The following is a 24,175-nucleotide window of genomic DNA, read 5'->3' as shown; positions in this document are numbered from 1 at the left end:
AAAGACAAAACCATAAAAGCAGGAGTTAATAAGGCAGTGAGGTTGATCATTTTATCAATCACATAATTGTTTCAAATATTTTTTCGGTCTGAGGGGGAATTAAGTAGCTCAAACTCAACCAATACTCATGCCCAGCTATAGAGACGTTTGTTTGTGCAGAGTGCCCTCTGGTGGTAAACAGACAGACTTACAATTTGGAAAGGTGACTGGGTAATGTAATGCAAGGTTAATATGGAACATATTGATCCAATCATTGCCTTACCTTTGGGAAGGAATGCAGGTGAAATGGTTCCAGTGGTTTGCGTGGAAACTCTTGACTGCGATGTAGAGGAGGAGGAGCGGCAGACGGTGAATCACTCACGCTCGACTGGCTGTCTGACTGGCTGTCGGCGCCGTTATTTTCCTTCCTGTTAATCTTGTCAACCTTGAGGTTTTGAATCAGCCATTGAAATCATTATAATCAAAGCTTTGAATGAAAGAAAACATCAAACAAAGGTGTACAAAATTAAGTATTTTGAATTTATCCTGCAAGTCAGAGGAGAATTGGTACTGCTAGCTGGATAAATAAATGATATTGACAGATCTTTCCAAATTTTACCCTTATTGCGTAGTTTGTGTGAATTTCAAAAATTGTATTTAACAGTTCAGTATAAAACAGAGTAAAACTGACTGAGCAACAAATCAGGACCAAACATAAAAACATATTAATGCATTTTCTGCATCACCAAATGAATGCATGTAGGTTCCCGTGGCAACACGACACATACAGTTTGCCTACTGTAATTGCACAGCTTTGTTCAGTGGAATTACTAAAATGTGGCTCAGCAGGTTTGTAGACATAATGCATGGCCTTGACAGGGAATGTGTATTACCCATTTGGTGAATCAAAAAACTGATGAAAGGGTGGTGCATCTAACAGCCAACTTAAACCTCCTAAACTCTGAAAATAACCCTCTTTTGAGCAGGTTAGTTGTGCAGCATCAGTTACTATGGCAATCTAGTCAGATTAAAAGAGAGCCACCATTGTGGGACTGAAAACTCTGACTTTATGTGTTTATCAAGTATGTTGTTGGTACTCTAACAATAGGAAACCACTCTTCCAGAGGCAAGCTAATTCACCCTTAAACTCTGAAGTTGTGGCTGTGAGAAAGGTAAATGAACAAAAAGAGTCTCAGATATTGTAATTTCCTTCTCACAAAGTCCCCACAGACTATTCATCTAAACAGTTTATGATGATGTAAATGATTTCAGTGTAATCCTTCACTATTAAACAGTGAGGTTAGATGTCACTGTATTTGCGTTTTCATGTTTTGGTTCCGGAGATGTGATGCAAAATACCCAGTTTGGTTAAGGTGGAAAGTTTCATGCTTTTGAAAAACTAAATATCATTCCCTGGAATATACTTGTTTTCCTTTTACAACATAGAGCCCAGTGACATTTTAAACTAAAAATGCTCACAAAATCAAAGTACTGCTTTAACTGAATCAACAAGGACAGCAAGTCCTCTTTAATTACCACCTGAAACACTAATATGGTAATTACCTTTCTGAACTTCCGTATGGAAGCATACTCAGCAACAGATGTATCTTGAATGGCCAGTGAATTGACAGAAGACATGGGGGACCTGTTGGCCCCACTCACTCCGTTACCTCTCCCTGCCATCGGTCCATTAATGGTGCCGTTGCCCCTGCCATTCCCTCTTCCCTGTGATGAAAAAATAGACATACACAATTCTTTGTTTACAAAAAAATTCACAAACTCAAAACTTACAGATTTGAGTCACCCTGAACAAGGCCCAGTCAATACCATTTAACACTACAGAGGCAGTTTTGCACTTAAAACTTATATAAATAAGTGGATGATGCATGTCACCTAAAGGCAAAGAAATAATTAGCTGTTGTAGCTGCTTATTGCCTGCAGATGCATGATTTTTTTTAATTTTCTACTTTTTTCTACTTTTTTTGGGACATCAACACATCTACTAACTGTTTGGATGTTGGATTACTTTCCTTTTCTGTTGGTAGAACAGATTAGTATGTGTGGAACAGGTGTAGTAATCACTGCATACCTCCATAATGAATGGAATGACTTTTCTGCCTGATGAACATATGAGTGGATCCAAGTTCAGTGGTTTGCATGACACATTTAAAATAATTGTCTAAATGCATCTTTTGATAAGCATTTTTGAAAGTTTGTGTGTAAGTACGTACGTTTCCGTTTCCATTACGAGCTCCGCTGGCATGAGCTGGGGGGCTCTGAGCAGCTCTGACTGTAGTCGGAGTGTTGGCTGATGTGCTCGGTGGGGCGGAGGAAACCTTGGAGCCTGCGTCGCCTTCCCGAACACCTACACTTTCGTACAGGCCATCATCCAGGTAGTGGGTGGGAGTGGGGTTATTGCGCAGCCCCACCTCAGTGTAGGTGTGGTCTCTGGCCTCCCCTCCTCCCCCACCTCCTCCTCCTCCATCTCCTCCTGTTTCCCCTCCTCCCCCTTGGCTGGATCCCTGGGGACTGGTGGGGATCTGGGGGAGCTGGCGTCCATGGGAGGGCCTCAGGTCTGTCTGAGAGCGCCGACTGTGGAGGAGCAGGAGGTCCATACTGGCTGGACGACTCTTACTAACAGCTGCATAGAGAGAAGGAAGAGGAGGAGGTGGGGAAGAAAGAAAGCCAGACAGGTTCCATGACTGAAATAGCACCCAGGGTAGTATATCACTTATTGTCACATACGAACTGTTAGTCATTACTTACAGTTTCCATTGCAGGGAAAACGATTGAGCTCATGCAGCCTGGTGTCAGATTTACTCATAGAGTTCAGTTTTGGATGCCGCAGAGTACCCTGCTGTCACACACATATGGGCTTGTCAATACAGGCATAAAACATGCAAACACATGCATGTGCATCTGTATACAGCTACCGGGGGAAGGAAGTTTAGACTGAAAGGAGCACAACTAGATGAAGACAAGGAGGGAGAGAAGAAAAGACAGAGCAAAATGAAAGCCTGTCTCACCATATTTACAGATGTCCCTTTCTCTCCAGCTGAGGGGTGCTTGGTCTTGCTTTTTCTGAAACAACATGAAAGCAAGGAAGGTCAACAGAAGCCAGTGGACTGAAAGCGAACACACACACACAGTCAGATAGATGCTATCAGCATACAGCTTTGGTTAGGGCATGAAAGTCCTTGGCTGATAACAAGAGTCCAGTCAAACTGTGAATGGTGCGTGACTCAGGTTTTATCAGAAGCAGAGGATGACCTTCACTGCAATTCTTTACTTTCTTATTAGACCAAGCAAACTCACATTTATTATATTGTAATTTACTTCATGTTAATTCTTTTTTTGTTGTTTCATTCCTCCATCCTCTGGTATCAATCTTGTGAAACAAATGCATGTGGAGTGTTGTTATGCCTCATTGTGAATCCCTGCGGGTGGCTGTAGCTATAGGAAACTGTTGATATGGTGAGAGAATGATGAAAGGAAAGTAAGCACCTATGTCCATTAGGGAACATGAGAACTGTTCTACCCCCCATCTCTTTTCTCTCGCTTTGGAGGCTGAGGATCTGCATCACATAATATGTGAGATCTCACTTTTGTGCTGCAAAACGCAACGTGGCAAGAAACCACATTCCTGGTTTGTAAACAGGTGCAGAAGTCACACGTCATCTTATTGTGCTTAAAATATATCCGAATGTTAAAAGTAGCATAGTCACGTGTGTCTGTTCCATGTTACTGGAGCTAGATATTCTCCTCTAGTAAGCTGAAACTCCTTGGTGCAAACATATGGCCATCATACCCCAAGGGGGCCAGGAGAAGGTGAAGAGAGCTCCCCTCGGAGATTTTCATAATAACATCACACAGGAGGGGGTTTCAGGCAAAATGACTTAAAGGCACAAAGTCATATGAGAATCACTACAATTAACTTGTGATTTTTAGAGTGAGACCATAAAAGATGTCAATTGTAATCCTTGGAATTTAAAAGGAACAGTGAGTATGTTTAAATCAATAGTGGGAGATCAATAGAGGGAGGATCGGTATTTGTAGATGACAAAGTCTATTTGAACTGATGAACGACTGAAGACTCAGCCCCTCAACATTACCAATATCCCATGGGCAGCCTATATATTATTCCTTAGATTGTGACAATAGTGTGGTTTTATTTCCATCACATAACCTGGTTTGACATTTCTCCACATCCTTATCTGTGTATCCCATGGCAACAAAGCCACAGTGCTGCCTCTGATTGGTCCCTGAGGGTTCGGGGGGGGGGGGGGAGAGACGACATAGGCTGTGCTATTGCTTCTGCCTGGATCACAGTCTGATCCTTTTTTAAACCGTAGGGTGTCCCATTGCTTTAGCCTGCCGAGGAGTTTGCTGGTGAGGGGTGGCGTGAGGCTGCTCTGACTCCGGTCTGTCCCATCAGTGTCCTGTAAACATCATTTCATCTGAACTGGCACTCGCAGCCATTAACATTCATTACTGCCACTCCGCTCAGAGCAGGGGATAAAAGAGATGGAAAGGATGGATGGAGGGAAGAGAAAGAAGGGAGGAGAAGAGTTCAGAAGAAGTAGAGACACATAAAAGAAGGAGCGGATGATGAGAGTGATCTGGGAGGGCATGAACTGCTGGCAGCAGAGATGATAAAACTCTGGCTGTTCTCTTTATTTCATTAATTCATCCTGCACCCTACATTTTCCACAGTCCAAGTCATGTGACTATCTTACCTTTGGCAGCCAACGCAGACAAGCACAATAAGGATGGTGACCACAAAGGCCGATGCTGCTGCGATGGCTCCCAGGAGCAGCAGGTTTTGGTAGGTTGGGTCCTCTGCACTTCCGTCGCTGACATCCATGACACTCACTCCGTCTTGCTCACTCCCTCACTTTCACTCAAGCTCAAACTCTGCCACACAGACCGTCTGCTCAGGAAAACCTGCGGAGATACGGGGGGGGGGACAAAGAAAAAGATACAACATATGAGTGACTGACATGAGAGATAAGAGGAAAGTGGAGAAATGCTGCAACGAGCGAGGTGAGAAATAGTGTGTGAGCGCTTGGTTTGCCTCTGGCTTTTTGTCACTGTCTCTTTCTGACATATCAGTTTCTATTTTTGACTCGCTGGAATAATGCACAGAAAATAGAACACCTTACAAGGCAGCCGGTTGGAGCGTGCCAAAAACAGTTTCATCACACTCTTTCTTTTTTGCTGTTAAAAAAAGATCAAATGATACCGTAACATTCATTTGACCAGCCAGAGAGATTCTTGTGTTTAACTGGAAAAACCAACTGAGCTCCCGAAAGTAGTGCCTCACTGACGGAAGGACCAGACTCACTGCTGCTACGCTTCATTTGCTGGCTTTCTTGTTCTCCAGTCAGGAGCGGCTCAAAGGCTGACAACAAGATTTTTAATGTTTTGAACAGTGGTACATATTGTAGTAATTGTTGTGCTACACACTCACCTCAAGCCCTCTCACCTCTCTGACATACACAACAATAAGCAAATTCTCTACAACCACCCACTCCATAAACATCCTCATGTCAGACAAAATGATCCTTGAGGAGATTTGCATGCTGTTCCTGCATTAATGGATTAGTTCAGAAAGATTTGACTACATGAGGTAAAACTTTGCAGAGTTTTCCATGTACTGGGACAATAAGATGCAATAATACCAGGTGTGAAATAATTAGCATTTACTGACTGACGTAGTGTACTTAAATAGGATGAAACAGCTGATCATTTTTGTGATTTATATTCAGTGTTGGGCAGTAACGTCACTACAAATAGCGTCATTAGTAGTTTAACTACATTTTTCTGTAACGACGTAATAGCTGTGTTGTTTACAAAATCAAAAAAACGTTTCAACATCTTAGCTGATCTTTTGGTCATGTAGTGCGGTAGCGAACGCAAAAAGCTACATTAAACATTTTAAAATGATTAATGTTGAACTGCTTGAAGCGGCGCTTTCTGCTCTGCTGCAGTGTCATCTCCAAACAGGCGTAAACTAACCGTGACGTCACCCGTTGGCTTCAACGCCGAGAAAATGAAGCCCGGATTTTGCTACTTCCTGTTCGCCGTTTTGGATTTTTTGGAGCCAGTGACGTAAAAAGCGTCACCAAACAGACTGGACCGGAGAGCAACTAGGGGCAGGATTGGCTGAGGACTCTCTTATCCCGCCCACGTTTTACCGCAGAGGCTTCTGTTGCTGTCTATCAAGTATAGCCACGCCCCCTGGCTCCGCCAACTTTAACGTTTTATTTAAAATTCAGTATTGATTTATTTTAAGATCGGCCACCTGATCTCTCATTTTGACCATGAAAACTAACGGGAAAAAAATCCTGAGCTGTAGAAAATCAGTCTATCAAATTTTATTTTTTCCAAAAATGAATTGGGGTCTATGGAGAAAAAGCTTTTTGGAGCCAACCCTAGCGGACGGCGTGATATTGCAAGTTTTTGACACTTCCGGGTTGGCTTCAATTCTGGAGCCAGATGCTACGTCCATCTTTATATACAGTCTATGTCTCCAAACGCCGACATGTCTGTGTCGACCAATAGAAGCGGAGGAACTGTTGATGTCGTCATTCAACAGTCCCTTCCTGCGGCTTCACTGGATCCACACACACACACAGACGCTCGCTTCAGTTCGCTGAGAGATGGCAGAGAAGGAGGGAGAAGACGAGGAGCAACCGAAGGAGTCAGAGTCACCGTGGCCCTACCTAAATAGTTACATTTTTGTGAAAAAACGGTGAAAAGTTATGTTTTCAGATGCCTACTGTGCCAGCCCAAGGCGAAGTTTCTGTCAACTTCAAAGACGTCAAATACAAATATGAGAACTCATATACAGGTGACTACCGAATATGCACAACCAGCAGCAATTAGCTAACCACCACGTGTCAACCGCAGCATAAGATGCGCACACAAATGAGCTACTTTTCAACATCTAAAATTTGCGTGGCAGTAAATTAATTAAATTAAGCGTAAGGTTGTGGTGGCAGTGTGTGAATGTGTATAAATTGGGGGATTAAATAATTAACTGATACATATAGGAGGGAAGAGGTATGGGAGAAAACTTCATTATTAGTCCCTGAACTTTTTGGTAATTAAGTTGGTTAAGTGTGGAGAAAAAAAAGTAACTTGAATGTATTAAGATACTTTGGGCATATTGCTGTAGCTTAGCTTGCTACATTTCTGAGGGTCATAGCTTCAGTGTAGTAAAGCTTGATTTAACACGGAGTAGCTGGTAGCTTAGCTCATTATAGTTTCCAAGTAGCTTGCCCGACACTGTTTATATTTTAGATTGAATTACTTTAATTCCCCTGCATGAATGTACACTTTCCTGTAAACAAGCTAATATATATCTGTATGTGTGTGTGTGTGTGTGTGTGTGTATGTGTGTGTGTGTACATATAGATACAGATATACATATGCATGTTGCAATGTAAAAGTACAAATACTTCAAATATAATGCAAAAGAAGTCATAATTAGTGTCATAATGTCATAATTAGACATTATCAAAGATTTCTTTCACAATTAGGCGTTTCTTATTTTACAGTAAATGCTTCTATATGTTCACTTAACTAAATAACTGGTAACAGAAGTTTGTCTTCAAGTAAAGGATTTCCATTCTTTTTTCACTTAAGCTCCTGTTAATATAAATATGCTGGCTGAAAAAAGTAGTTTTTAGAGAAGCAATTTAAAGAAAAAAAAACTTGCATTTTACCAAGAAAATTCCAAATCGTTAAATCTTAAATTTCAGATCTTAAAAGCATCCATCCATCCATCCATCCATCCATCCATCCATCCATCCATCCATCCATCCATCCATCTCTAAAAATATTTATGGAATTTAGTTATTTATTGTAATATTTATATATTCACAGTTAGAGTTGATGCAGTTTCGAATGGGTAAGAACTATTTAATTATGGTAGCATTAAAATAACCATTACTATTTAGTCAATTAGGATAATATCTTTACTGGCATAGTGTTTTTTATTATCTTTATTCAATTGGAACGGTGTTGTTCTGTGAAATACAATTCAAAAACATCCTGGTCTCCACGATTATTAACCATCATTTAATCAAGATATTTTGACTTCAATCGGTACTACCCCTTGTATGCTTCAGTCTCCATAGTTTAGATTTTACCCAACTAATGTCAGCTTCACATTACATCTATTTAGTCAAAGTTAGTACAACTAATCCCTACGCAAGGAATCACCAAGTTAAACGAACATCTACGTTTATTATGACGCAGCAAGATCCTTGAGTTCAGCCTCCAAACTGTCACTTGAACACAGATTATGTTCAGGTTCAGGAACCACGTGAGCTCACAGTTACCGGCTTATCAGCACGAGATTTGTTGGAATTAGGAGCAGTTGTCAATACCTGTCCACACCGCTCAGTGCATTTCCTGGAGGCACAGCAGCACACAGATTCACCGACTAAATACGCTGCACATTCCTCTAGAAACAGAGACAATGGCAGCAATGTGGTTCAAGTATTAGATTAGAGAAGAATCCAAATGACAAATCAAGGAGGCGCAGAAGGAGGTCATGGCAAGCCGTGTACAACTGTATATGTTGTGTGTATGTGTGTGTGAGACAGAGAGAGAGAGATTCTGGAATATACCACCACAGGATCTGGCTCTGGCTTTCTGTTTCTTGGAGATAAAACTGCATCTTTTTTTTTTTCCATGTCCTCTTTTCTTGGTCCCTCTCCCTCTCTCTTTTCCTCCAGATCTCCTCTCCTCCTCTCTCTCTCTCTCTCTGTCTGTCTGCCTGACCCTGCAGATATGTGAGGCGATGCACAGCGAATGAATTAGCAGAGCAGAGGCCTCAGACAGCCCTTTATGGAATAGACAGACAGGCAAGGCAGGCAAGGCAGGCAGAGTACATCACAGTGGAGGGAGGAAAAACGAAAGGAAGGCAGTGAATGAAAGGGAAGGGTAAGAGCGAGGTGATGAGACACAGGAGCAAATGAGTGGGATGAAACGGAGAGAAAGGTGGGAGAAGATGCGAGAGGGAGAGGGGAGCACGCTTAAAATACATGAAGGAGGAACGAGGAGGAGAGGGTGCGATAAACAGTGGGGGAGGGAAGGGAGAAAAGGGAGTGATGAGACGAGGAAGATGAAGACAGTGAGAGAAATAGTGGGGAAGCCTGGGAGAATGTGCGATGAGCGCAGGGAGGGCGGGAGGGGGAGAACAGAGAGCGAAGAAGAAGAAAAAAAAAAGGAGGCAATGAGAAGGAGGTCATCAGCGGTCTGTTTCTGCCTGCATTTTGTCAGCCCCGTTCTGAAATATTCAGAGGAGAAACACATACAACGGGTGCGTTTCTGAACTGCCAGTGAACACAATGCAAGACGGGAGCACATGTCTAGCAGCATAGTTAACAGTATGTGAAGCTCACAAGTGGTGAACAAGACTCAGGGGGATGAGAGACACTTTTTTTTTTTAATGCAACGCACGACAATTCCTGCCGCACGCTCGACAGTGACACACAGTTAGGCTGCGAGGATGTTTATTCCAGCATCTGTCTTCGTTTCAGGACATTATTAGTAAAATGATGACAGTGATAATAACAGCATATTGAGAATGATGACAACGGCGGTGATAGCCCTATTGAAGCCTGCTGCTGGTGATTAGAATAAAGATGGCAGTGATGATAATGACGATGATGAAGGGTGCAGTTACTAATAATGATGGGGATCATGGCGATAATGAGGTCAAAGTGAGAGTTGCAGAGACACACTTGAGGGGCGGATGCAAGCAGCAGAACTGGCAGAGCAGCGAGCAGGATGCAGCGGTGCAGCACAACCACAGGGTGGGAGGTTTCCTCTGCATGTCTCTCAGATCACACACACATATACGCACACACACACGCAGAGACAGAGTATAAAATGCTAGGTTTTTATGTTGCAAATCTACCAACAATCTTTGGATTACACAATCGCTTTGCAACGACAAGTCAAACCAGCACACTGTTTAACCGTCAAATGTACAACTGGGGTCTAACAGGCTCTGCAGTCTTGTTATTTTCCAACATCTCAACTAAAGCTAATTATAGATTCTACTTTCAGTTGCTTAAAATAGAGTGTTGAAAAGGAAATCAGCTAATTTTTCATGTGCACCAAAAAAAAAAAATGTTTTTGAGGCAAGCAGAGGCTCAGAGTGTCCTCAATTTTCACCTCTTGGCTTAAACAGAACACAATTCAATTTCTTTATGGAGTGTATTTATGAAAAAAAAGCAACATCTCTTTTCTGGAATGAATTCACAGATCCTGAAAACCTAAAAATGCAAATGACGGTGTTTTTATGTAGTGTTTGTTAACTGGACCTAATTTGACGATGACATCTCTCACTGGGATCTCTTTGATTACAGCTCTGCTTCAAAAGAGGGGCATTTTTTAAAGGTTTAAAAATAAGCGTAACCTGATTCAGTTATGTTTCTTGGATGACATTTACATTTCTGTCTACATCGTGGATGACATCATATGAGTTGCTATGAATTGTTAATGCTTTCTGTAGTTAAGAGATGTTGGTTCAGCTTCCTGTGTACGGTAGCTTTTACTGAAAGAGCAGGACGGCTGAACACAATCGACTTCAACGCCAACAGAACCAAATGCTGCACAAAGCATAAACTGGGCAGCTTTGGGGAGTCTGGGTATATATAAAGTATATTAAGGTTAACCTCAGCATTTCACAGGTGATTCCCTACAGGCATCTAAAATTAAAGAAATCTGTTCAGCTGCTTTTAATCTTACTTTGCACGAGAAGGCTCGCTTATAGCAGCTCACATTCAAAGCTGCTCTTGCTGGGCTTCTGATTGACAAGCTTAATAAAAGGATTTTTTTGAAATACTGAACAAAGTGCTACTACACTGAAGTGTATGGAGTAGAGGAAATTACAGAAGTTGACGGAGTTCAAAAATACGTTGTGTTATTATTTAAATCCCTATCCAGTTACTGATTTAAAACATCCATTAAAAAGATTTGTTTTTCTCTGAAAATGATCAATTTATGCCTGAAAATGGCTTAGCTATAACCCTAGACCAGGGGTATCAAACTCATCTCAGTTCAGGGGCCACATTCAGCCCAATTTGATCTCAAGTAAAAATCACAGCATTACAACCTATAAATATGTCCACATTTTTCCTTTGTTTTAATGCATAAAAGCACGTTCTGAAAATGTTAACATTTAAGGAATTTTCTGTCTACAAACCATCATGAACAACCTGAAATTTCTTAAGCAAAATAAATTCCGTTTCAACAACATTATGCCTCCGTTTGTCATGTACACATTATAACTTCCAGATCCCAGAGTGTCTACAGAGGAACAAAACATTCAGTCATCTGGAACTGGACAGTATCATATTTTACTTTATGATTAAAAACAACAAAAGTCAGACAAAAAAGACAAAAAAAACGAACAGAAACAAGACAAAATATTACAAAAATAAGACACAAAATGACAAAAAAACAAAAAAGAGACAAGAAATTTACAAAGTGACAAAAAATGAACAAACCACACAAGTGAGACAAAAAAGTAACATATGCGGTTCAAAAAACAATGAATAAAGCAAAATACAAAATGACAAAAAATAAGACAAAAAACACAAGTGAGACAAAAAGGACACACAAAACGACAAAAACCAGAAACGACAAAAAAATTAGACGAAAGTCAGACAAAAAAAACCCAAAACCAATACAAAATATTCCAAAAAATGAGCCACAAAACGATAACTTGGTCTCAAAGTTATTTAAAATTTATAGTTCCGCAAATTTACAATCTGCAGTTAATATCTTCTCTGTAATTCTTACACTTTGCAAAGTCATCCTGTGGGCCAGATTGGACCCTCTGGAGGGCCAGTTTTGGTCCGCGGACCGCATGTTTGACACTCAAAGTCTAGAGTCTAGACTGTTGATGCCTTTGAAATGTGGAGATCTACTAAGCCCCAGTCTCTCTCTCCACCCACCCCTCCGCTATTTGCTGGAGCTCAAGCACACCAGCTCACCCAAGTCTCTGCTTAAACTCTGTAAAACTACAGAATGGTACACAATAGCATGCCGGGGTAATTCAGCCACACGTTTTCGAACCATTGAAAAAGAAAAATTATATGAAAAACACGTCACCTTAACATGGTTGATTCACCAGGTGTGTTACATATGAAACCCTGGAAGTCTGAATCCATGTTAATGTGGCTGTCATCAGCACACTGCAGGTTCAGGGTGAGTCTACACAGCGTATGGAAAGCAACATATGGAAATGTTTACAAGTACAAAAACTAGGATTTTCACCAGATGGGGACTTCAATTTATTTTATGTATTTAACAAGTAGTGCATCTCCAGTATCTGTTGGCTGCAGAAAACATACACATACACGTTCTGTGCATCTTTGGAGCATTGGGAAGAAAATAAGGAACAATCGAATGCAGAGACCCAAAATATATGCATGTTTTCATACTCAGAAGACATTTACTGCCTCTCAGTTTTTACACAAAATTATTTTGTACCCATGCCTGGATGCTATTAGTTTGAAAAACTGACAGAGCATATCTTCATGAGTAAAATGAACCCTTTTCCCCCCAAAATCCCCAGAAGGCTGCAACAACACAGAACACAGAAAACCCTGCTTGCAAGGGAATCCTCTTGTTTTTTTTTCATCATCCAAATAATTCAGCAATTGCTGTCTACATAAATAGTCAAGTTGGCAAACTTTTAATGATTGCAATGTGGCAAAATGTCAAAAAATACAAGCTTAAACAGGTATCAAGTGGTAGTTCTCAGCCGGGCAAGTGACTGGATGACGCCTTTTCAATAAGAGTTCTAACTCTGGGTCAGTGGTCACTCTCTCCCTCAGCCAAAGCTGCCTGCACTTATCACTTAAACACTCCCCAAAAACCTTCTTTTCCCTCTTTACAGTGGATTAGCAAAGCCAGCATCCATGTAATTTTCATAATTGTAGGCAGACATTCACAAGACTGATAAGTCCCTGCCATGATTCTGAGCACAGCTTTCAGTCTCTGTCATCACATTAGGAAAAATCCAACGAAGTGATTATTATCAGCGATGACAATGAGATATGAGGACTGCTTTGCCTGACTGTGTGCATGTTTGTGTATGAGCAAGTGTGAAGCACTACTTTTGCTCAATAAATCAAAGCATCAGTTAGAGACCAAAGATCCTCGTCGGGTGGTGTGAAATATTTTCAGTTACATCACCTCCTCGGCACGGGCCTGCAACTAATACCAACCTGAAAATCTGCCCTCTTTATGCCTCAACTCCAAATCTAACTGTCACGCTATCTGAGGATCACCCATCGGTGCAGACGTAATCTGTGATGGACAGAAATGGCGATGATAGAAAGGAAGAAGGGAGTGTTGAGGACGCATCTTCCAAACAGGCAAGTTCATCAGAGGCCTGTAGAACAGCACATTACAGCTGAGAGGAGACGAGAAATCACATCATGTCCATGGCAACCTCCAGCCCCGCGGGACGCCGCTACACTGAGCATAACAACGTGGACTGATGGGGAGACAGAGAACTAAAAAGGCAGAGGGGGAGAGAGAGAGAGAGAGAGAGAGAGAGAGAGAGAGAGAGAGTGGGGGGGCTGTACAGCTTAACCCTCAGACATTTTTGCCATCAGCTGCTATCTCAAAGCCTCACACACACACACACACACACACGCTGAGGACTAAGACCTTGTACAGCTACTTGGAAATTCAGTTTGCAATTTAATGCCTATTCCAGAGTGACCTGTTACAAGCGGTCACATAACAGATCAAGTGAACATAACCTGCTGAGCTATTTGTCCTGGATGAATGTTGTAATCACATAAACACAAAAATAATACGATTTGGAGTCTGCTAAAAGCTTTCGGCTTTCTCTTAAATACTCATATTAAGTGTAAATATGATCATTTTGCAGCTCTTTTGCTGCTACATTGCAATGTCACATGCATTTTAAAATACCCAGAGATATTTTATATTTTAAACTGTCAACAAATCCCATGCACAAAATGTGAATATTCAACTAACAAGTATTTTCTTGGTCAATATGTAATTGAGGGACTTTTGAAGTCCATGGGATATATCTTGCATACATTTTTATTATAAGTAAAAGAAAAAAGTTTTTTATGTTGATTATGATCATGTCTTTGATCATTCCACAGTTATTTATTATGAAAACAATCACTTATTAATAAAATGACTGGATATCACTAAAATGTCATAACAAATAACTGTCCATATTTAATAACAACCACCTTCTAATTAGCTAAACAATAATAAAATGAGTTTTTTAGTTGAGATAATCATGATGGATATTTATTTTTGGACAATATATCAAATTTTATATGGAAAATAACAAATTTTATCTGTGTCTGTGAATCACTTTCAAATAAGTTACCCATTACAGAAACACCTCACAGGGAAGTGTGTTAATTCCAAATCACATGACCTGCTCCTCATGATGTCATTTCCTCCTGAAGAAAAGATGAGCAAGACTCCAAGGCTTTCTTAGTTATTTAATATAAAGTAGTGAGTGAGTCAAGTGTGGATTTATCACGTCAACAGGTTTCCTACAACCTCTTTATAAATAACTTTCAATTTCAATTCTACTCAATTGTTATATATATATATATAGAAGAATCTTTCTCTAAAAATGCCATGTGGTGTTTGGTTATAGGCGGCCATGTTGATTTTAGGCCTGAAAACAGTAAAATATGAACTATGATACCTGTCAACTGTGTTGCAAAAAACCTTGCAATTATTTTTTTGACCCTTCTGTGTAGAAGTCCATTGTTGTCTGAAGTCAATTACAGACACACAGATACAGTAAGCCACCGATCCTTTATTACTATAAACACAACCACTGCAGTTTACTTTGAGTCAAGTCACCGTTCTACTGCTGTAAATACTCATTAGAGCACCAAAAGTGTATTGATTTGTGGTTGAAATAGTCCCCAACAAATGTGCTATTAAGTGCTGTTTGATAGAAACTACAGCGGTCTTAAGAAATTACATAAAAGAATTCCAGTAAACTGCCTCTTTAAAAGATTTTCACAATGCGGATGCACTAATGTGTCGTTTAGTCTTCTTGTGGGATCTTCTAACAGTTAGAAATATGGAATACTATTTTAAATATTTGATTAAGAGTAACATTACATTATTGTAACATTACAATACTTCCATTTCTACTACCTCCTCATGCATTGTTATGTAATATGCATGTAAATAAATTATAAGCTGTATATTATGACTGCAGTTATGTCGTGTGACTGCGAGTCTGTTTTTTTGTTGATTTAAAAACCCTATTTGCTTTTCTGCCACATTTTTTTCTGTTATGGCAATGGCTAAAAAAGAAAGATTTAGTATCTTCAGGGCACTTGGTTAAAAATGTTAAATAGATAAACACTTCTAAAATCCACTCCCTTCTATTCTCTGCAGAGGACAGTTGGCAGCTCTACTCCGGTTGCTGTTGGGCATAAAGAAACTGTTTGTTTTATCTGTTCCACACCCGATCGAGTGCCTATGATGTCCTCAAATGGCAACCCTTGTGTTGTTTTATTTTTAGAGTTACACAGGATTTTGACATTTCAGTTGTTTGCCTCATCCTTTCTTACATGGCGAAATATTTCCACTGTAGTACAACAAAGAAAATCCCAAAGGTTGCACAACAGATTTTCTTTGTTTCTTTGAGTTTCAGGGTGGATGTGTATTTTAACTGCTGAGTGCAGGATGTGGCGAGCAAATAGCATCTGCCTTAAATGGGGGGGACTAAATGATGAAGTGTGATAAATGAAACTGTTAGTCTACACAGCCTGAAACCCAATGCTGAATGAGAGCATTTACTCCTGATGTGTATGTAAATTTAAGACCTGATGGGAAGTGTGTGAGAGATTTTCCTCGCATAAAGAGGCTGTGCGGGTCAAAGCTAATAAAAATGGGACGAATAGACAAGATACAATTTGTTCTATCTCTGCTTTCTGAGTGGACAGAGGACAGTTCCAGTGAGAGACTACATAAGCCGCAAATACAGTATAGCGCTGATCCTACAGACTCAGGGAAGGCAAGACCCCATTTTCCTCTCAGTTGACTCGACTTAATTAACCAGAATGAGTCAGAAGCAACATTCAAGATTTAAGATTTATCCTTCTGGGATTGGGGATCTCTCTCTCTCGCTCCCTCTTTTCCACTCTCCCCCTCTAACTCTCTGTTTATGGTTGACTTCAGTGCTAACTTCCTGCTCATTACTTTAATGATGGTTCTACTGTGAGCTTATGCTCACGAGTGCAGTTTGCGTTTTAACGCTGCAGTTTGGGAATAGCAAGAAATACATGCGCACACACACAAACATGCATATGGCGACAGACAATCAAATGAAATCAAAATACCACACATGCATTATGGATGTGTGTTGTAGCGAAAACTAGGAGAAAAACTTCCAAAATCCAAGAATCTTTCACACCAAGCATCAGTGTGCAAGTTGCATGATACCCACGGTGCCGTGTGACCGTGCATACTCAGATTTACAGAGAATAAAAGAGTTAATGACACAAGGAAAAGTCATCGGGAAGCGGGGTAAAGAGCGACAAACATCTTTCTTCTCCTCTGAAGTATCAGCCTAACTCCCTATATAACTGTAATACAGAGAAAGAGTCTGACAGACAGATATATCCAACCCCAGCTCTCTGCTTTTGCTTTAGATGCATTATTCATCTGTGTGCCAATTTGGAGGAACCTCCCAATCCCCCAGCTGGCACCAAAAAGACGAGAAGCGAGAGAGAGACAGGCAGACTAGAGAAAAAGAAGTCACAGCGAGAACGTCAGAAAAAAGAAAGACGGAAAAAGAGAGAGGAGAGGGAGAGGAAAACACCAGAACAAAAGAATGGGTGAGACAGATGCGGAAAAAGCGGGAGCAAGAATGGCTCAATCTCTCAACTGCAATGTAGTGAAACATCCAAACAGGATTTCAAATGATCCAGGGAGACTTCTCCCTACATGTTTTGATATTCCCAGCTCTGTCTGACTTGTCTGCACAGAGCAGATTAATGACGATTTCCACACTAAAGACTCTTAACCCTGTAGAAAGCACAGAGGGATAGGGGCATGAGGCTCACTTCTTTTAGCCTGAAACCAAAGTGCAGACTGTTGCTAAATCTCACTCTCACACACTGCAGTATAAATGCCAGTGCAAGCATGCTGTCAGACATATGCAAACACTTTCATAACTGCATGATGACACCAGGAACTAACATTTTTCTGCCGAGCACGCTCTGCCGTCAACTTAAGTGTCTTGATAACGTCAGGATCATCCCAGCGTCTCTCCCAGTCGACTCCAACCACGCTGGCAGCTGTTGCTGAAGCCGTCCATCCTGGGACAGCATGCCCCAGATTTAACCCCACACATTCAGCGTCTGTCTTGTACTTGCCCCCTCCTCTCCAGGTTTGCTACCTATTATGGCAGCGGGCTGTCACACGCGTCGACCAGACCTCCTCAACGTTGCAGAAGATAAAAGTGGTCACTCATAGTACACCTCCTCACCACGATGAGTGTGGGTGTGTGTGTGTGTGTGTGTGTGTGTGTGTGTGTGTGTGTGTGTGTGTGTGTGTGTGTGTGTGTGTGTGTGTGTGTGTGAGTGAGTGAGTGGGGGGAAGAGGGGGAGGGTAAGTTGTGGGCTGGATCAGGAGGATTGCTGTTTATCTGCGCTGTCTCCCATAACGGAGCTTTTAGACCTAAGCTGGTTGCGTCTACCCCCGAGCCATGTTACTGCATCACGCAGAGAAGTAACAGGACTTTTCCTTTTACTGCTGTGGACGTACCGTCTAACCTCATTCCACAACACTGCACGGCATCTGTACTATATCTGATATGATTGTATGTTCATTACTTACGCCTCCTCTGACTAGCATCCATCTTCCTGTAAGCGTTATGAATGGCATTAATGAACGGTGCTGCGATGAAGGGCGTTGGCTCGTGCTCCTCTTCTGGAGGATCGTCAAACTGTGGAGCTGCCTCTGAGGATTCGCCTGTCAGATTTGGCCTTATTGTCAGTTTGCCGTGATTCTGCTCCCTCCAGCTTTGTCCGTGTCACCATTGATGCTTCAGAGGGGCTCCTGGAGTCGCTCGCATGGAGAGTATATGCATGCTCGTGGCTGATTTACATCAGGTCAGTTTTACAGAGACAGACGGAACGCCAAAAGCTCTGCAAAATGACACTAGTTATGAGGATTTAAACAGATACGATAATCTCCAGAGATGCTGTCACACCACTGAATTGCGAAAATAGGTCTCACTCTTCATGTGAGAATTCATGTTGGAAATAGTTTGAATTTAACATGCTCTACACATTTGCATGCTCAGTGTGATGTATCATTATCTCTATATCTTTCAATAATACATTACTGTATTCCACTAACATGGCCAGTGTTAAATCAACACCGTGTCAAAAAAGTACATCAGAAGCTTTGCAAAGGTAGGAATTGCAGCAGACACATTGTGGTAGACGGTTTTAGACTGTAGCTCATAAACTAACTCACTGCAGTATATAAAGAACATTACTAAGCTTCAGGCTATGTGTGGCTGTTGTTATGTGATCAATATGCTTTCTTGTACAAATGGACTCAAAAGCATTTCAGAGTCACATGCTCCCTCAAATCATTTATGGCAGCCTGCGGGGGATCGCAATTGCAAATCAACTCAATGGAAAAAACAAAAAAAAGATGCAAACGGGTGACAGGGCGTCACAGTTTGTGTCCTCTTATTTTTAATTTACAAGCGCTGCCATTTGTTAGGTTGTCAGTTTGTAGCTTGGATCTGTAAATGTCACAAATTCACTGCAACATCTAATAAGTTCAGGATTACACCCCGTTGTTCAGATGTTCAGATACAATAGAAAAATCCACCCCAAATGTCAGAGAAGCATGAATGCAAACAGAACACACACACACACACAGAAACACACGGTAGACCCACATGGCAGCACCAGTTCCCAGGTCTCGGGTGGCAAGTGATGTTTCACACTTATGTGGGGAGATTGCTATTTCTGCACGGAGCCAGATACTCAATTATTCATCGCGGATGCTGGTGCACTCACTTACCTCTGTGAGGATGGAGTCGGGTGTGTCTTGGCTCGGAGTGTTTGTTCCGCTTGTGCGTGTCTCCGTGCGAGTCTGAGAGTGAGCACATGTGCGCGAAGACCTCCAACAGAAGATGAACTGCTGACATGCCACGCCACACAGTAGAGGGGAAAGAGGCGAGGGGGAAAAAGGAAAAGGAGCTGTCCATAAACATGGCAATCAAGCCAATGAAGCGGGAGGTGAGGATCAAAGAGCAGAAGGAGAAGAGGCAAGGAAATTAGTTCCTATCTTCTCTGTAAGCCACTGTGCACCTTCCAATCCTCTCAAGCTCAATCAGCGGTTACAAGAAAAAGACTTTTGGTATTACAGCAAAACTGAAACTCCACAACGTTCAACCCTTTTGCACAAGTGGGCTGTTTAAGCATCTTGAGCGTCTGCTCCCTGTGGTCGCCGAAATGAAGCTTAATATTTTACAGTCTTGAATTGAACTAAACTCGTTTTATTTTTCCACTCTAAACTGAAAAAGGCTGCTGCTTCGTCATTTGTCACTGTGGTTTAGAACAGGCCACTGACTGGAACTTGCAGGGGCTTCTGACTGCTCTGTCATACCAAGCATCAATTTAACTGAACCAACGTCTATTGCAACTTACACCGCTGCTTAGCAAACTGGTAGATGGTGTGAAAGATGTTATCAGGATGCATAAGGCAATGAATGATTATTTCTGTAAATGTGTTGTTGCGCTTTGGTATATGAAATGTTGACTGATGCTCATATTTCATATTTCTGTAACACACCAGTAAGTTTAACATTACATGTTTTCACTCTTGTCCATCTAGTACAGGACATTGAGCTTGGTACGAGATTTCTTGTTTGGTATAGTAACAGTACATTTATATACCTTACATATACAGTAATAGAACTACAAGCCTGAACTTCATAAAAGGTCAATTCTAGAACAGGAGACTACTGACCCAAAAACATTTCCGGTCAGTGTATTCAGTTATTGTTCATTAGCTATCAGCATTCCGCTAGTTAGGGTTAGCCCTTTAAAAGCTCAGCAACGTGGTGCAATTATTGATGCTTGTATAATGTGTTTTCTCCAACTTACATGTTTTCAGTGCTCTTCCTGCCCAAGTTAGAATCTGTGACTGTGCACCAATTATACTAAACAGGTCAACTCAACCAGCTACCACATGGAGCTCACATTGAACACAGTAAAAACCTCCAGTCATCAGTCATTGTTCCAGCGCAGTTTATTCCAAACAAACTTACTTCATTTATGCTTTTATGTATTTCATACTTGAGTGTATACAAACAGAATTTCACAATAGAGCGCTACTTACATTTGTGTTGTACATTTTCTGCTACTTTTTTAAACTTTACTTGCTAACGAATTATCAGCATTTGAGTGATTATGTGACTATTACGGTAAACATAATGGCGAATGAAACACATAAGCCATGAATTATGTGTGAAGTTGAATGACTACCACCTCTGATGTGTGAGTATGATTATAGAGATTGTGATCCTTGACAGGTGATCTGAGGACTTGATGCATGATGCTGATAATGGATTTAATTCCACAAGTGAACCACATTAAAGTAAGAAACCTTCTCCCTGCCTAATTTTTTTTCTCCTATCTGAAAGCCTTATCTTGAACAGAATACGTCTTGGAGTCGTGACAGTTTACTTGCCGATTAGGAGATGTTAATCAAAATATTTGAATCGCGTCATATCAAAGGACATTTTCCACTAAACTGCAGCTTGTGAGGCCATGGTAACGCACAACATGTGGCTTCGAGCGAGACAGAACACGTATAAAAACATACAACACCTCAAACCACAGCAAAGATAAAGACAACAGCCCCAAATTCATCTTCGGAAGGAAGAGGCATGATATATGGAGGTGACCTCGATGGATTCAAACCCGCAGCACTGCACGGTTTTGCGTTGGGTTTATGGGCAGACGCCCACAGTGCCACAGACCTTTAAAAGCTGTGGCACTGTGTGTGATGCTGGGAGTCCACAAACAGATACGGAGTGCTGCCCCAAGAGTCCATTTATCACCCTTGACACCATATGGAGTCGTAGGAAGTCCTGAGCAAACACAGAGTGCACACATAGCCTATAGCCACAGAGACTGTGTCAACATATGCATAATGTAAGTGTAAATAAGATGAAACGTCACCTTTTAAATAGGAGATAGTTACATGGCCATACACACACACTCGCTGCAAATTCACAGCGAGCATACAAATGAATATATCTGCACATTTGCACATTTGTTGCACGGCCCTGACATCAATCTTTGACTTCAAACATGTGAAAGTGTGCTCATATAGGACAGCTACATAACTCTTTATCAGTGGCAGCCTATCTCTGCTTGTGCTGCTGCCCTTATTTCCCTGAGGACAACTCTTGGCAAGCCAATTGGAAGCAGTTACACATGTCAACACTTCCATGCAATCACTTACCACAGCACACCCACCCGGTGGCTCTTTTCATCACCTTTACAGTCTGTAACTCTCACAAAGACACGCAGGCTGTATACTGTACATGAATGCGGTAAATTCACAGAAACAACCAAGAGACAAACTTAGCTGTCTCATTTAGCAACATCACACACACACACAGCACGCACGCACACACACACTTCCCCCACTTTAATCTTTAGGCAGGCTGAATCTATGAGTGATTTATTTTAAACCCATTCCCCGGAGGTTTTACAGGGATTGAGCCAGTACTCAACCTGATCCAAGCGCTCACTTCCTATGTCAGCAATTTATGAATCCACCCCCTTAGAATGAGTTTGCCTGGGGTGTGCATGTGTGTTTGCAAGCAAGCTAATGAAGGGCTAGAGAGAGGGGGAGAGGTGGGAAGCAGAGAGAGAGAGAGAGAGAGAGAGAGAGAGAGAGAGAGAGACAGGAAGAACAAACTGGCACTGTGATGAGAGTATACAGTAAGTTAGCATACTGTCTGTGAAGCACACTCCCCCATGCTTTTGGGTGAGTCATTCTCTGCACTTGCAAGCTTGCAGTCAGTCTCACCGGTCTCAATATGCCAACACGATTTCTGTTGGTGCGTCTTCTTGTGTCGAACATTTTTTATCAAAAACCCCCCGACGAAAGCGCAACACCAACCTCGAATGTTCGGTTAAAGCTTAGCTCTGACACAACAAAGTCAAAGCGTGACACACCCTCAACCGTCGCACCACCATCTCCCATTCACCGCCCCGTGGCTAAGTACCATCCAGATGACTGTGTCTAATTTCACTGGATACTCCATTTCCATTTGAAAGGTGGTTAGTGCCCATTGAGCAGTGTTATCGTGGCTGTGCAGAACAGAGAGAGGCTCCCTGCTCCTCCCACGCCTCAGACGGAGAAGCCATCGATTTGATTCAGTCTTAAAAGCCAGTCAGCCTCAACATGGCAGCTTATGGAAAAAGCATTACCCCAGTGAATTGTGAAATGTTAACCTACATGGCATGTTCCCCATCACTCAGCCCGCTCTCTCCCTCCGACTAGCCTACACCACAAACAGCACAGATGGAAGAGACGCAGAGAGCCCTGTAGGTTGCTCATCAATGGCGTAAATGCAGGCTCCTCTCTAGGTGAGTCATGCTGCCTTTTCTTTACACTTCTTGTCCAAGGCCACCTACCTTACACCTCCACTCAAGCGCAGCTGCTGCCAAGTTACTATGCCTGCTCATCCATTACACTACTCATAGCTTCTGACACTGTAGAAAAGTCGCAGATGACTAATTTTATCCAGCAGAAATGCCTGCTGCCACACTGAAATGATATGTGGTGTTTTAAGGAGAAACCCATAACTGGTAAAGATAAAAAAAAATCATTATCTCATGTCATTTGCCTGAGTGGAATGATGTTAGATGTTAAGAACAGCATATTTGGCCTGTGGCTGGACTTGCTATCTTCAATATGTAAATTGCTATCAGTTCCTGCTGCTCTGTTCACTTTAGATGATTGACAAAGTTAAAAATGCAGCTCAAAACCACCGAGCAGGGTAAAGATGCAGTTTAAATATCATTCCATGTTCACTCATTAGAAGCAGCAGCAAAGCACGAGTAGTAGATAAACACTATAACACTTCAGTTAATCATTTAACTCAATGAATCACAAAAAACAACTTTTTTTCAGATAACACTGCATATAAACCAATAACTTACTTAGCTATATGTGCATGTGGGCTTGTGGCGGTAACATGCACTGAACATCACTAAATAGGAGCTGCAGTACTTCGGCAAAGCTATCTGTGTGAAAAGTTAGATTATCATTAATTAGTTGAGTGGGAGCTGAGGATTGTTGCCAACAAGTATACCCAACGAAATGCCACATTTTTGAGGCACATACTGATTGTAATATTACAGTTAGGAAAAGAAAATCCACTACACAATAAAACACTGCTTCTAAATGACCTAAGACATATCTTTGAAACACCTGTTTCTGCAAATTCTAGTCGCTTATTGACCAACATATACACTGGAGTCTATTCACATATGTAACTCATAGGCACTGTACAGAAATTCTTCTTAAAAACAAACACATTTGGCTTAATTCTATAGAACCAGTCAAACACTGAATCCACTGCACAGAAATGACTAACTTTTTCGGGGGAAAAAAACCCATGTTACAAATTCATTAACATTTCCAAAGTACCACAGTGTTTCACTTTGAATGGGCGTGAAGGAACAAGCATTACATCATCGTTTTACAGTGCTGATCATTATGGGAGCAGCAAATGATAGGAGTAATGATTTCATTGAAAATCTGACCTGCTGGCCCGCTGGCATGTTTGATGCCAGAGCGATGTATCTGTGCGCCAATGTGAATCAGGTTAATATAGTGCAGGGGTTCTTTTAATTGGGTTAGTGCACGGCTTGGTTAATTGGGTTAGCAAAGATTCCATGACAGCCAGCACGCGGACAGACCCAGCATGCTATCGATCAGATGGGTGAATGAAGGGGACAGCAGGTGCTTTCATTAAACAAGTGTAAGCGCATGAAAATACAATCAACGGCACAGACAGACACACAAACGGGTCAGTTTACACTGGAACTCGCTGCATTAGCTCAGCTGATAAAAAGGAGGG

At 41.5% G+C, this 24,175-nt stretch overlaps 1 protein-coding gene across 3 annotated transcripts in view; it reads right to left on the bottom strand.

The window, feature by feature from the left end:
- LOC110949813 (uncharacterized) overlaps nucleotides 1-24,175 on the bottom strand; it is a 45,547-nt gene that overhangs the window by 9,707 nt on the left and 11,665 nt on the right. Inside the window, exons 2-8 of one of the 3 annotated variants that reach the window (XM_022192064.2) lie at nucleotides 19,087-19,203; nucleotides 4,716-4,923; nucleotides 3,006-3,060; nucleotides 2,746-2,836; nucleotides 2,211-2,620; nucleotides 1,543-1,704; nucleotides 263-424 (exon numbers count right to left, since the gene is read on the bottom strand). In XM_022192064.2, coding sequence (XP_022047756.1) covers nucleotides 263-424; nucleotides 1,543-1,704; nucleotides 2,211-2,620; nucleotides 2,746-2,836; nucleotides 3,006-3,060; nucleotides 4,716-4,843 — 1,008 coding nt within the window. In that variant the 5' untranslated portion in view covers nucleotides 4,844-4,923; nucleotides 19,087-19,203. The remainder of the gene's footprint in view (nucleotides 1-262; nucleotides 425-1,542; nucleotides 1,705-2,210; nucleotides 2,621-2,745; nucleotides 2,837-3,005; nucleotides 3,061-4,715; nucleotides 4,924-19,086; nucleotides 19,204-24,175) is intronic. The other 2 variants (XM_022192065.2, XM_022192062.2) reach the window with 2 other exon arrangements.

The sequence above is a fragment of the Acanthochromis polyacanthus genome, chromosome 6, assembly GCF_021347895.1.
Source record: "Acanthochromis polyacanthus isolate Apoly-LR-REF ecotype Palm Island chromosome 6, KAUST_Apoly_ChrSc, whole genome shotgun sequence".
Classification (NCBI taxonomy): Eukaryota; Metazoa; Chordata; class Actinopteri; family Pomacentridae; genus Acanthochromis; species Acanthochromis polyacanthus.
This window is presented reverse-complemented; position numbering and strand designations above follow the sequence as displayed.